Raw genomic sequence first — 13,624 nt, 5'->3', positions numbered from 1 at the left:
GAAAGTGAAAGATTTTGACATTTGACTTTTTTACTGCTCTTGACAGATATAAAAAATCATGTGTGTTTGTTTGTGTGTATGTTTCCTTCACACACTCAGGGTTTACTCTGCCAATCTTCCCCTTTGGCATTTAGGTCCTTTGATTTGATGCCTGGGAATTCCTATAGAGATATTTAAACTTTAAAGAAGTTCCATCATGTTCTTAATTTAAATTTGGAGTTGTTGCTCTTTTCTACACAAACAAATTTATGTATCCTTTCAAATTTAATACCAAGTTAAAGCCTAGAAAAAACTGCTTCAGATGAAGTTTTTTCAAAGTCTATGCGATAATAAAAAGTTTCAAGATAATTGTTTCTCGCTAAATGAAAAGACTCGGGTCAAATTGCCAGATTCTATCGAAGAACTTGTGCAACCATACTAAAAGGAACAATTTAACCGTTATAAAGTTATAGTCGTACATACAAAATATGTTTAGCATTTAGTTGAATATATGTCATGTTAAATTAATAAATACCCAGGGGAAAGTTTGATAACAAACTAATATTTTTATATAATTAATTACTTGTCTTCTTTTCTTGTTTAGGTTTTCTAAAATGTTTCGTGTTGTCGCTTCATTAGTAGCTATGTTGATTTTATTTATGATCATCACATCATTTGTGGAAATAAATACTGACGGTTGTGAGTATTTTTTATTTTCTGAAATTGATTATACTATTTTTTTAACATTTTAGTCCTTAAAACATCAGTTGCATTTTTAAATTTTATGTTCCAGTTCTTCACTTGTCGTATTAAATTCATTGTGTATAATTATTTAAATAGGATTCTGTATTCTTTTAGGGCAAATGTGGTTCTTCACTATCACAATCATCATAATAATTCTTGTTGGAAGTAAGTATGAATTTTTAAGATGAATTTATATCATAGATTCTGAGTTATCATTGTTTTTTTTGCGTTTTGTGGCAAAAATCAATGTTTGGGGCAAAAATAACATATAGTAAAAAAACATTTATACTAGTAATTTTTTCTCATTTTACTAAGTCTTGAAACTTTGTTATAATTTGTCTTAAGTGATAAAATTTTATATTAAAATAAAAATTACCTTTATATATCTATTTAAAAAAAAAAAAAAAACCTATATGGCTTTTGTACTGTTGTTGTCATTTCTCTTCAGTGTCGCACATTTATTTTTCATTCTGCAAATCCCCCCCCCCCCCCATTTTTAATTTTATGAACATTTGTGTGTGTTTCAAGACAGTTGAATCGCCAGATCCTTGGTCTTCCCTTTTATTGAGTTGCCGATGGTCAGGGGTGCCCAAAACTTTCATTTTTGAGACGGGAAAAATTCTCAATCCTCCAAATGAAACTCCCAAGTTTTACCAAATGATGAAATATGATCATTCATGCATTCCTACATCTATTAGTTTTTTGAAAAAATGATAATAATTTTGCAATTCTCTCTCCAAATTTGTTGAATCATCAGGCAAAATTTGCTAAGTAAGGGTTTTTGGAAGGTCACACTGACCTCCTATGACCTCCCTTGTCAATGGTTTGGCATCAAAGGCCCTTTTGGTGTATCGATCATTCTTCATTCTTGTCACGTGTTCTGCCCATTTCCATCTTTGAACAGAAATTAATTTTATGATATCTAGTTTCTGGTAAAGTTTATAAATTTCTGAATTTGTTCTTCTCTAGATTAGTACACAGTTCAATGTTCAAAGCCCAAAAAGTAGGTGAAGCTATTAACTGCTTTGCATTTATACTCGTATATTTCAAAATAGGGGTCACTAGAACTGATATTTGTCATGTATTTGGTTTTACTTTGGTTGATTGAAAAGTATTTTCCAAAGAAAGAAAGGAATCCCAAGGATCCAGTGGACTATAACAATGTCATCTGGTATTTGTCATGTATTTGGTTTTACTTTGGTTGATTGAAAAGTGTATTTTCCAAGGAAAGAAAGGAATCCCATGGATCCGGCAGACTATAACAATGTCATCTGCTAATGCAGCAATACATTTTTTACTAAGTGACAAAATTTAATGAAAATGTGTGTCTCATAAACTTGTATTTGTCTTGAAATTTACCTAAAGAAATTCTGTACTTATTTATGTAGTAATGTTTTTCTTTTTTCAGCTACAAGTGCCATTTTTCAAGCTGGGATATCTGGGATTGCATCTCTTTTGCCTGCTAAATATATGCACATTCTTGTTCTTGGACAAGTAGGTTTTATTTCATTATATTATCTACCTGCTTCAAAAAAAAAAAAAAAAGAAGAAGGTCTCATTAGCCTCTTACCTTCTAAGAAAAAGATTCACTCCCCAGTGCCATTGTTTTTAGCACATGTGCGTGCTGTTATTCGATTGATTAGAGGGAAAATAAGCGGAAGTTTTGCTGTTTACTAACTGTTTACTTCAATAAAATAAAGAAAAAGGAAAATATGAATTTTAAAACTTAGTGTAAAAGTGTAATAAGAAGTTTCGTCCAGAACTAAATGAGCCTACTATGCCGTTTATCTACATTGACTAGCATCGGATCAATATTCTCTGAATTAGCCAAGACTGAAAATTACCCCAAACACCTTTTTTACATTTTAAGCTGATTCCTAAAAACAGATCTATGCTTCTCTCTTCTGATCAAATAGATAGGTAAAAAAATAAAGAAATGAACAAATAAAGTAGTAGCACCTTTTAAACAATTCCACTAATATATATATATTCAGCAAAAAAGTTATTTAATCCTTTTCAAATAAATAAATAACTAAAATAAAATGAATGAGTAAATAAAATAAATAAAAATAAAAAGCATAGGGCAAAAATAAAACACCCCTGCTGCCAAAAAAAAATAAAAATAAAGAAGTATACTTTAAAAAACAAATAACTAAGTAATAAACGGTTGTCTGAAATAAAGAAATTTCTCAAAATATAAAACTGTCTACACCGCTCTTTCTTTCTCTTAAAAAATAAAGCATTTCGAATTTCCATTTATTTCCTGCAGCCAAAAATGAAGTAAACAAATTGAAACTTTAGAAAATAAGTATTAAAATGTCTTCTGAAATAATTTTTTGCAAAAAATTAAATCAAGAATGGGGAGGGGGAAGAGGAGTCGATAAGTTCTGGAAGCTACAGATTTCAGTCTTTGAGAAGAGGGACAATCGAAAGGGACGCAAAGCAGGTGGATTTTAATACTTGATTACAGAAGCAGCAGAGAAAGACCATAGCTACCTTAAGCTGTTGGTGATCCCTGCAAGTGGAGAAAGAAATTTCGAAGCGTTTTTCTACTTTGGGGTGGGGCTTAGCTTCCAAAATCTAATTAAATTGGGGCCAAATTTTAAGAGTCCTTATTGGTTTCTTTATGGCTGATAATTTCAGGAAATCCTTTTTTTATTCACTTAATAATCAACTTAATAGGAAGTAGGAGTGTTGAAAATGTTATTCAAGAGTTAAGACTGAAAAGTACTTTAGAATAAAAGAAAAAAGTGAATTTTCTTTTTTTTACAATTTCAGTTTTACCCTCCAGTAATTCAAAACTATATTAGTTAATTAAAAACATCAAGCTATTAAGTAATTTATTAAATTTGTAATTTTATTATGAACTAATGTTTAACCTCTTCCCTCTCGCTCCTGTGATATTGCCGTGCTAGGGTGTGCAATATTAACGCTTCGAAACTATTAAAGCCAATTCATTTATTTTGCCCGGAATAAATTTTAATTCTCTCTTTATACACTAGATGGCAGTACCAGTTCATTTTGAATGTAATTGCAGAGATGCAGGAAGGAAATTCGGTTTTTCTGTCCAGATTGTCTCATGCTTTGTAATTTATCACACAAGAAAAATTTACTAATCTTTACTTATATTACACAAAAGGTTAATAAAATCCTGTTTTAATATTTAAAAGACGTATTTCTTAAATTTTTGCTGCTTGCTTGGGTTTGCTTGTTGGCTTTTCATAAATTTTTTAAAAAATTTAAAATTTCAGTCTAAAAAATGTCAAAAATTAAAAATTGAATTCACATGTTTTTTGTACACTTATTTTTATGTAATTTTCTTAATTAAAAAATAGACGTTTTCTGGAAAATTATTCGATTGTTAAGGGGTTAATCACGAGTTTTTAAACTATTCCGGTTATGGCGTTGCTTTGGCTATGACTACACTTTTTTGACAGTCCTAAAGGTGACATCATTACAAATTTTTATTGTACTTCTGATTTAAGTTTCCGCTACTACGATACCTTTTTTTGAATGATTTATTTTTCAATTCATTTCTCACATGACTCAAAGTAATCCTGAGTGTCAGGATTTTTTTAAATAAATAATGTGTGGATATTTTTTAGGCTTTTGCTGGAATTTTGGCTGCTGTAGCTCAGATTTTATCTCTTCTTGGAAAATGTGATTCAACTAAAAGTGCATTCATGTTCTTTTCATTTGCTGATATTGTTCTTCTCCTGGCTTTATTGTCTTATATTGCCATTCAGAAATCTGTAAGTATTAAATTATATTATCTGTATTTGTGAATTTCATTAAAAGCTGTATAATTTTTTGAACAGTAATAAAAAAAGTTGAAATTTGGTTCAGTGTCTTGCTTTTTTGTGTTTTCTCTTCATTCAAATGTTAGTTAAAGTGAAAAAAAAATGTCTTGTTCTAAAAAAAAAAAAACAAACTTGTAATACTTTTGGCTGTAGTGCATATGTTTTCTAGTTTCCTTAGACTTTTCCAGTGTTTGGATAGCATGCAGTTCAAAATGTCAACTGTAAATTCAAAAAGTCTAATAAACATTGAATGAAAATATTTAAATTATATAAATCTAATATTAGTTATTTGTATGTAAGTCATTAAAGCTAATTGCAATTTTTAAATCAGTTTTATACCTTTCTTTACAGGAATTTTTTCAATATCATGTTCATAGTTTAAAAGGTAAGTGAAATTCATTAAAAATTTTAAAGTAATTAAAATACCACTTAAAAATCTGATGTTATTAGCAAGGTTTAATGGGACTTTCTATATTTATTGTTCTGCTGCTCTTGTTTATTGTACCAGCTGTTTTACAGCACTATTATTCATTTGAAGTGCATGACTGATTTTCTCTAAATGTTCAAGTTCATTTTGAGCTTTTTGCAGATAATTGTCTTCAGCGCTGGAAATTACATATTGAAATCACTATGAAACCGTCTTCAGCATTATATTACAGTGCATTTGAAAGCATGTAAAAAATTCATGAGTGTTGATGCAAAAGTTAGACTTCAGTTTTGAGACATTGTCAATTAACCCGTTCGGGACGAACAACGTGTCTTTGTGTCAGCGCTGGGTGGTTCTTCAGAGACGAAAAACGCATCCGTGCATTACAATAAGCAGTACACAGCCTGTCTAACAACGCTATTTTGCATTTCGGATTTGGAAGGAGATTTTACTATTAGATAGTGTTACTTATCCATGTTCCGTTCAAATGATTGCTCTCCTGCATTAGTATTTCTCTGTCTGACGTCAGAATGGGGTCTGTCAAGTGTCTGTGATTTATTGGATTTCGTGAAAGAAAATATAAACATGTGCTCGCAAGAAATTGCCCCGGCCTGTGCGCACAATCCGCGTGTAACAGCTGCCGTCCTGAGTGAGCGCTATCTTCTGCGAACTGCTGTCCCAAACTTTTAAATTGCTATGAAAAATAGTAAAAATCATTTTAAGCCCCATATTCTTACAGTAAGTTTATTCATTTTAGTTTTTTTTTTACATCATGAAATATCTAACTAAATTCTAATTCATTGCAGTGATTCATCAACTTTTTTTTTTTTTTCACTTATGACTTTTTTCTGAACGCTGACAACATAAGAGGTCAAATTTGCAAATTCCACTTGGTTGTGGGGATGTACGTCGTAATTAAAAAAAACAAAACAAAAAAGAATAAATGATAGAAACGTGTTGAAATTGCATGTTACAATAGTATAATTATTTTGTGCAACAGATAAATACACTAAAAGATTAACAAGAATAAATGAATAAATAAATTATGTTTATCAAAATTGAACTGCAAATCACAAAAAACTTGAACTATACTTGAACTTTTTTGAAACTATACTGCAAACTATTTTTGAAACTATACTTGAAATTTTATTCTTGTCATAATGTCTTTTGAATCCATTGGGAGACCTGGAATCTTTTTTTTTCAAATATGAACCTTGAAGTGGCCACTACTGAAGTACTGGCCACTGCTGGTGTGTTTACTTTAATGTATGAAATTTCATTCATTTAACTCAGCGGTTCCCAACCTTTTAAAGTCTATTACCCAAAAAGTGGGTAATGTATTAGCAATTTCTTCCTTCCCCGCAAAAAAAGAAGAAAAGAAAGGAGAGAAAGTTCAGTTGAAAAACAAATTATCTATTACATTTTTTTTTTTTTTAACTACCAAAAATCAAAAAAGTATTTGAATTAATTTTCATAATTCAAGCAAAAAGTATAAAATTTGTTTTAAAATCAAGAAGTAGTCAATGAGACAGTTGACATTGTTTAATTATCACAAACCTTATATAAATAATAGCCGATGATCGAATAACCCACGTGACTTAACAATGAAGCTCGCTCCATGGCATTATAATTTGATAATATGTTTTGGTAATGTTTAACATGCAGGGAAAGGCTTCATTGTGACAAGGCTGAACTCGATCTGGTAACTTAACAGTTTTACTGGTAAGACTCATTTCAGGAGAATGAAGAAACGAAAAAATTTTCAACAATGAATTTAGTTCAAGGGTTAATCCACTGTAGTTAGGGTTACAATTTCAACTATCGAAATATCAACAGGCAATGGCTTTGTTCAAATGTAGAAGCAGTTTTCACCCGTCATACCTTGATGGGCAACTTTCTAATTTTTTAAATAATTGTTGTTTTGGCCAATGTGCAACATGAGTCAAGCTCCACGTCAGTGGCGGATCTAGCTGATCATTTTGGGAAGGGCTATCTGAAATTTTTGGGCAAACTCCCCATGAAATTTTATTAGAATAAAGTTTTAAAAACCCAATTTTAAGCGTTGAGTGAGAAAAAAAATGTAGGAATTTCACTTGGAAATGCTTCAAAATTGAAATTTCTGAGTAATTTTTAACAAGTAGGGTCCTGAAAACATATTTTAAGCTGTTTTCGTTGATGTAAGAAAAAAGGTCATTGTTCGGGTGCTGATCCCAAAATACTTTTTAAAAATGAAGCTTAGAATTCAAAATATTCTGCCGTTATATATTGAAAAATTAGGAAAGAAGGTGGCTACTTTTCTAGCTCTTTTGCTGTCGAGTATAAAAATGCACCTTTAGGCAACATTTGCTGACACTAAAGGGAGAGGGAGGGTGCTTGGAATCTTCCCATCCTGGAAATATTTTACCATTGAGGCTCCAAAAATCTAATTTTAAGCTATTTTTGGACATATTAGCAAAAGGGATGGAAGGTTTGGGAGCTCTTCCTCCAAAAACCGATTCTAAAGCTATCATCACGATGTTAACCGAAAGGGGGAAGGGGAGATTGTCTTATCGGAAATCACTTGAAATAAACCCTAAAAAAGGCCGCTTTTAGGCAAGTTAAGGTATACGATCTGGGTAAGCTAGTCTCAGTTGAAAATTTTTTCCAAATTGAAGACCAAGCTACGACTTTTGGTTACCTTTTGTGGCAGTTTTGGAGGAGCATGGGAGAAGGGGGCTCTCCTCCAGAAAAGTTTCAAAATTAGAGTCATAAAAACTTAAATTTGGCTCTCTTTGGTCTCTTGAGCAATAGCTGCACTCTGAAGACAGCAGCATTTAGAGATCGTCCAAGTGTCTAACATCGGAATCTAGAAATGATGTAAACAATAGAACAAAATTTTGGAAATAATAGTTCTGTTTCGAGGAGAGAGATATAATTTCTCTCCAAATTAAGACCTAAAATTCTTTTAAAGCAAAAGATGTTTTGTTATCTTTTCAGAATGTATTTTTTTTCTTTTTTTCTTAAAAAAATTCCTACCACTATTAAAATCATAAAGTTTTGGGAGGGGCCATGGCCCCCATGCCCCCCCTCTCTAGATCCGCCCCTGCTCCGAGTTTATAGGCTTTTTTTTTATCACTAATGACTACAGATTTAGTACACATGGATTTTTAATAATCTTGTTTTGTGACTAATCAATGATTCTGTCCTTATACTTATTTTTACCTCTGAGAAAATCCCATTTTACCCCTTTAGGGATAATTACCCCCAGGTTGAAACCTGGACCCCCTGATTTAACTGAATGTTGAAGATATTGTTTGGAAAAAACTTCATGTTTTAATGATTCAATTATATTTTTTAACCTGCATTGCTTCATAATGGTAGAATCTAGACTTGACTACAATCCCCCCAAAAAAATTGATTCAGCTCTTAAATGACTTGTAGCTGAAAATATTTGACTTAATTATCTTATCATTGTAACTTAAAAAGTATATAAATGGCTGAAAACTGGAATTGCTATCCTTGCCTTAATTAGGAATGGCTCCAAGGCCCAGAGGTCAGAGAGCCCCCAATATGTGGAGAAAACAAAAAGACCTTTCAATTGGTAGGAAAATTAAAAGTGTAGAAGGATTTTTTTTTTTGCCTTAAAAATAGGAAACTTGAGTGAAAATTTCAGCTAAAATATGGAATAAAAAATCTTTTTTTTTTCTTTTTTTAGTGCCAAACAATGTCACAGTACAATTCAAATATTATAAGTTTTGGTCCCCTTCTTATGAACTTTGTACAAAAAACAAAAGGGGTGGGAGGACAGCTTTTAATGTTGATGTATCAGTGTAACAATGTAGTATCTTGCTAATAAAAAATGTTCTGCCTCCATTACTCTTTACTAATAATAAAGCTCAAAGTTTGTCTGGATATCTGGATGGATCTCTGTGATGCGCATAGCGCCTAAACAGTTTGGCTGATTTTCATAAAATTTGGAACAAAATTAGTTTGTAGCATAGTGGTGTCCAATGCTTATCTTCATCAAGTCAAATGATTCTACATGATTAAGCTTGAGAATAAGACCAAAAATTAAAGATAAATGAACATTATTTTTGTAGTGAAAATTAAATTTGTATGCTATCATGATTACCTCTTTTATTCTTTTTGATTGTTTTGTTACTTTAAAAAAAAAAAAAAAACTTTTTTCATTTTAGCGATCAATCCTTTTCTTTTATTAAAAAGGATTTAAATTGAAATATTCTAATTGTTAAAAAAAAGACATCTACTTTTATTTTCTTTATTTTTATGGAATTATTTATAGTGAATTATTAAAATATTGCTATTACGACGTTCTTTCCATAGTGATTAATTTTGAAAAATGTCTTATTTTGCATTTAAGGCAAGGAAGAAAAAGTTCCTTCATCTTTCAAAATATTTCTAAGGCTTTTGTTGGTTTCTTTTAAGCTACATGTCAAGTTTTCAAATCTGCTAAAAATATAAGATGATCTTGGAAAAAATAATAAAACAACGTATAGCAGAAGTTAACTGTAAATATGCAGGCGTACAAAATGACCTTTTAATTTTCTACTATGGGCAAAGCCAAGCAGGTACCGCTAGTTAGCTAATAAATAAGGTGAAAGTATTTTAATGTATATTAAGCATGTATAAAATATTTTATTTATATTTAATATAAATTAATAAAAAATTGCCATTAAAAAAAAAAAAAAGTTAGGGCCCTGTAAAAATATATTATTTGGAACACCGTAGGTCTTGATCAATGTCTTATTGTTAACTGCCAATAGTGCACTTATATAAGTACAACTGTAGTAGTTATAGTTGTTTTGCTAAATGTCTTACTCAAAGCTTTCTTTCTAGATACTATTTTGAAGGAGGTATCTGAATCTGAAGAAAAAACTCGAATCTCAGTATTAATGGTGATACAACAGGTGAGAAAAGACTTTCAGTGCTGTATTTTTAAACATAAAATTGTTCTTGAAAACATTAAATTGTTCCAAATAAGAAAAACTACGAATTTTTCAACTTTTTTTTTCAAAAATCTTCCATCCATCTGTGGCATTTTTGGGGAATTTTTGAACTGCTTCAAAGAAAGATTATTTATATTCAAAGAATTTGAATTTTTGTGTCATGTTGGTAAATTATTTGAAACATTATGCAATGTGTCAAGCTTTTTAAGCCTATCGTTTGATAATATATCGCCTTTTGTCTTTGTTTCAGTACATGTAACATACTCACAAAAACATAAATTTTCAAAGCCAGTGGGAGGGGATGGCAGTAGAGTGCCCCCCACCCCCATTAATTGATGGCCCTGGGTAAAAGTAGAACTATAAGAACATCTTTTCATGCTACAATGAACAGGAGAAAATAATTTTACTGTTTTTATTGCAAAATACCTTAAGAGCGACTGTCGCTCATCCCCTTTTCTAGGTATAAGCTTCAATATTTATTCTACTGTGAGGCTAGTGTCTAAGTGACTGAATAAAAACTCAAATAGTGTCATATGAAATGTCAGAAAGTTTCAGTTTGTTCAGTTAGTTATCAATCAATTTATTGAACAACAAACTACAAGAGGGGTCTTACAAGCCACTTTCATGTTTCTAGTGATGATTATTGTGATAAAAGTCCATATATGTTTGCATTTCTAATTTTTCTTGTGAAAAAATTTTGAATTTACTCAATTTTTTTTAAAAAAAGGTAGATTTTTTAAACAAGCTAGTCTTGAGCCACTCTTTTCAATTTGCTCTTATAATCAACTTTATTCTGACAGCTGAAAATAGTTTGATGCTCTTCTGTTTTGCAATTTAGATTTTTTTCCTTTTTAATTTAAAAATTTATTTTTAGATATGGCCGTATGCATTATCTATAGTTCTTGATTTTTGGATCACTATTGGTATCTTTCCATCTTTGGCTGTTTTAGTAGTTTCTAATTCTCAAGGAACAATATGGAATGGTAATTGTTACTTTTACTCCTTTTACTTAGTGATTCATGACCAAAAATTTGTCTAACAATGTTTTTACTTTTTCAGCATGTTTAATTTTACTATTAACCTTGAGATGTAAACTTTCTAGAAATTTCGAAACTGAAAAAAAAAAAAAAAAAAAAAAAAAACCTAGTTTTTTTCTTTCCTGTAGCAGAAAAAAGGAAAAAAAAAAAGATTTTTAATAAATGAAATTGAATAGCTATATTTTCTGCAAAAACATAATTTTTTTAAAATTACTTAAAGATGTTAGGAATTTGTGTTATTTTTTGTTTAAAAAAATACACAGAAAACTTTTAATTAGAAAAATTAGCTTTTTTCAAAACACCTAAAAGCAAATTGTTTGTTAGATGTCTTATTAGATGTCATCTCATTCAAGCCGGGGGTACCCCCCCTAACAGCAAGGGCGCATCCCCCTGTATATTGCAAAGCTCCCCAAAAGCAAGACCCCCCCCCTCCAAATGAGAAAAATACCACTCAAAGCAACCCAGTCTAAGAATTTCGATACCGCAGTCTGCTCCACGACCCTCCAGGTGGGCACCCATGTTGAAGATTAGAGTGCCAACAAACTGATTGCAGTGGCTAAAGAGCAGTAACATACTGCTTAAATCCAAACTTTGTTTTCAATTGATTAGTTGAACCGGGCCATTTCTGCGGAGTCTTGCTGGTGTGCTAAAGTTACTTTAGCCACCAGTTTGTTGGCATACTCAACTTCAATGAGATGACATCCCCCCCTTCGCTTGGTTATTATTTATTCCAGGTTGATGAGTCCATAGTGAGGACAAGTCTTCAGTCTCTGGGTTATATAACTGGGCTGTTGGTATATTGCATGTAGTTCTGCCTTAATCATGGCCTAAGGGTGGTAACTTGCTGCTTAATATCCTTTTAAACAATTTGTCTAATTGTAGTTTGTTTTATCTGAACAAATTCACTGACAAACACTAGGATAGGGATCTCAAATGTAATAATATGTTTTAAGCAGATTTGAATTAACGAGGTTCGACTGTGCTAATTCTGTTTTGTTACACATTTACAGTGTTAATGAGAAAATTAGCAAATGATACTTTGGTGTGCAGGAATATTAAATTATCGTGCAAGCTTTTATTATCAAAAGTTTCCATGTGGGATATTAAATAGAAAAAAAAAATTAAAAAGAAAAAACATTGTTATGTAAGTATTATAAATTTCTGAATGCATAATTTTGTGCTTGGAATATTCGAACTGTCAATTTTTGCCTGGTGAAAGTAAACCTCTTCAGAAAAACAGAGGGGGGGGGGGGGAATAGCCCCCTTTTCTGTTTTTCAAACCATTTCCATCTTTAGTGCCCCCCCCCCCTCCTTCAAGCTATCACTCACCAGCCCCCAGGAGCTGCAAACAGTTTCACTCAGGTTTGAACTCCCGCTCTTGTTCACTAGATAACTAGCGACATCATTATAGTTCGGTAGGTTCGGGCTTACTGTAGTATGGTTCCTACTTGCAGTATATTTATTCAGAGTGCTAAATTTTTTCAGCTTTGCCAGAGAGAATGAAAGAACTGCCCAAAATTTGGTAATTGTGCCAAAATCTCGAGCATCAAAATGTTTCACTACCTTTTAGAGTACCTTAATTTCAAATGATTTTCTTGAATGAATGCATAAATACCATTTGCAATAGTTTATACAATAGTTTTTACAATACAGTTTATACGATAACAGAGCTACTCTTTTCCTAGTTTAATCTACTGCAGGGGTCACCAACAAGGGCGCCCATATAAGGGGGTAAGGGGAGGCCCAAGCCCCCCCCCCCCTTATATATTAGAAGTTTCTTGCTTTTAATACTTTTTTCTTTGCAAAAATGTAAAAACATTTCTGTTCCAGCCATTAATGAATAATTTATTAAAAATGTCAAACTTTAAACACTCTAATCTGTACTGAAATCGATTTCTATGGGGGAAAATATCGTGCTAAACCATGGGGAAAATATCTGAGCCCCCCTTGAAAATTTTGCATATGGGCGCCCATGGTCTCCAACCTTTTCTGCTCAAGAGCCACATTGTAAATTTTTGGATATGAGCCGTGCCAACAATCCAGCAATACTTCAGTTCATATGATTTAGTTAGCTCTTGTCCCCCCCCCCCCCTCCTCCGCACACACACATAATCTGATGGTTCTTTTCTGTATAAGCCCTTCATAATATGAGTGTAACCAAGGTTCACGTTAGGAAGACGCAAGCGTACAACAAGATGGCGGTTTTTAGCCCCCCCCTCCCCCCCGCCATATCTTCATCTTTTGAAGTGATTCAGAGACTTGACGCTACCCCGCCCGTACCCATTTTGCTACAATTTCTTGTAATAACATATAATTTATTTTCAAATTGTGTAAATTTATAAATTTTAAAGGCAAGTTTTACCCTCAGAATATTTCTAGATACAAGAACACCCATTCACTTGCTGTTACAATCATTTCTTGATATATATTTTTCTATTGGTTTTTATTTTTTGTGAATTCAAATGCAGTTAAATGTCCGAATCCTTAGTTTTATTTTAAAGAATGATCATTATTTCATATTCAAATCTATTATCAAATTTGTTTAATACTGTTTTCTGCTAGATTAAGTTTATTGTTTATGTGTTTGTTAAGTAGTTTTTTATTAGCTTGAATCATTAATTCTTGTACGGCTAATAAGTGATTTTTTTCTTTGATTTACACAATTTATGTGTGTTGTACACCTAATGACTT

At 31.7% G+C, this 13,624-nt stretch overlaps 1 protein-coding gene across 1 annotated transcript in view; it reads left to right on the top strand.

Moving 5' to 3' along the window:
* Positions 1-13,624, top strand: part of LOC129227398 (equilibrative nucleoside transporter 1-like) — a 35,196-nt gene that overhangs the window by 8,275 nt on the left and 13,297 nt on the right. The window contains 7 exon segments of the mRNA XM_054861949.1: positions 584-678; positions 838-888; positions 2,132-2,217; positions 4,329-4,475; positions 4,875-4,908; positions 9,787-9,857; positions 10,771-10,879. Coding sequence (XP_054717924.1) covers positions 584-678; positions 838-888; positions 2,132-2,217; positions 4,329-4,475; positions 4,875-4,908; positions 9,787-9,857; positions 10,771-10,879 — 593 coding nt within the window.

The sequence above is a fragment of the Uloborus diversus genome, chromosome 8 (genome assembly GCF_026930045.1).
Source record: "Uloborus diversus isolate 005 chromosome 8, Udiv.v.3.1, whole genome shotgun sequence".
Classification (NCBI taxonomy): Eukaryota; Metazoa; Arthropoda; class Arachnida; order Araneae; family Uloboridae; genus Uloborus; species Uloborus diversus.
Note: the sequence above shows the minus strand (reverse complement) of the source record. Positions and strands in the feature narration are given on the sequence as shown.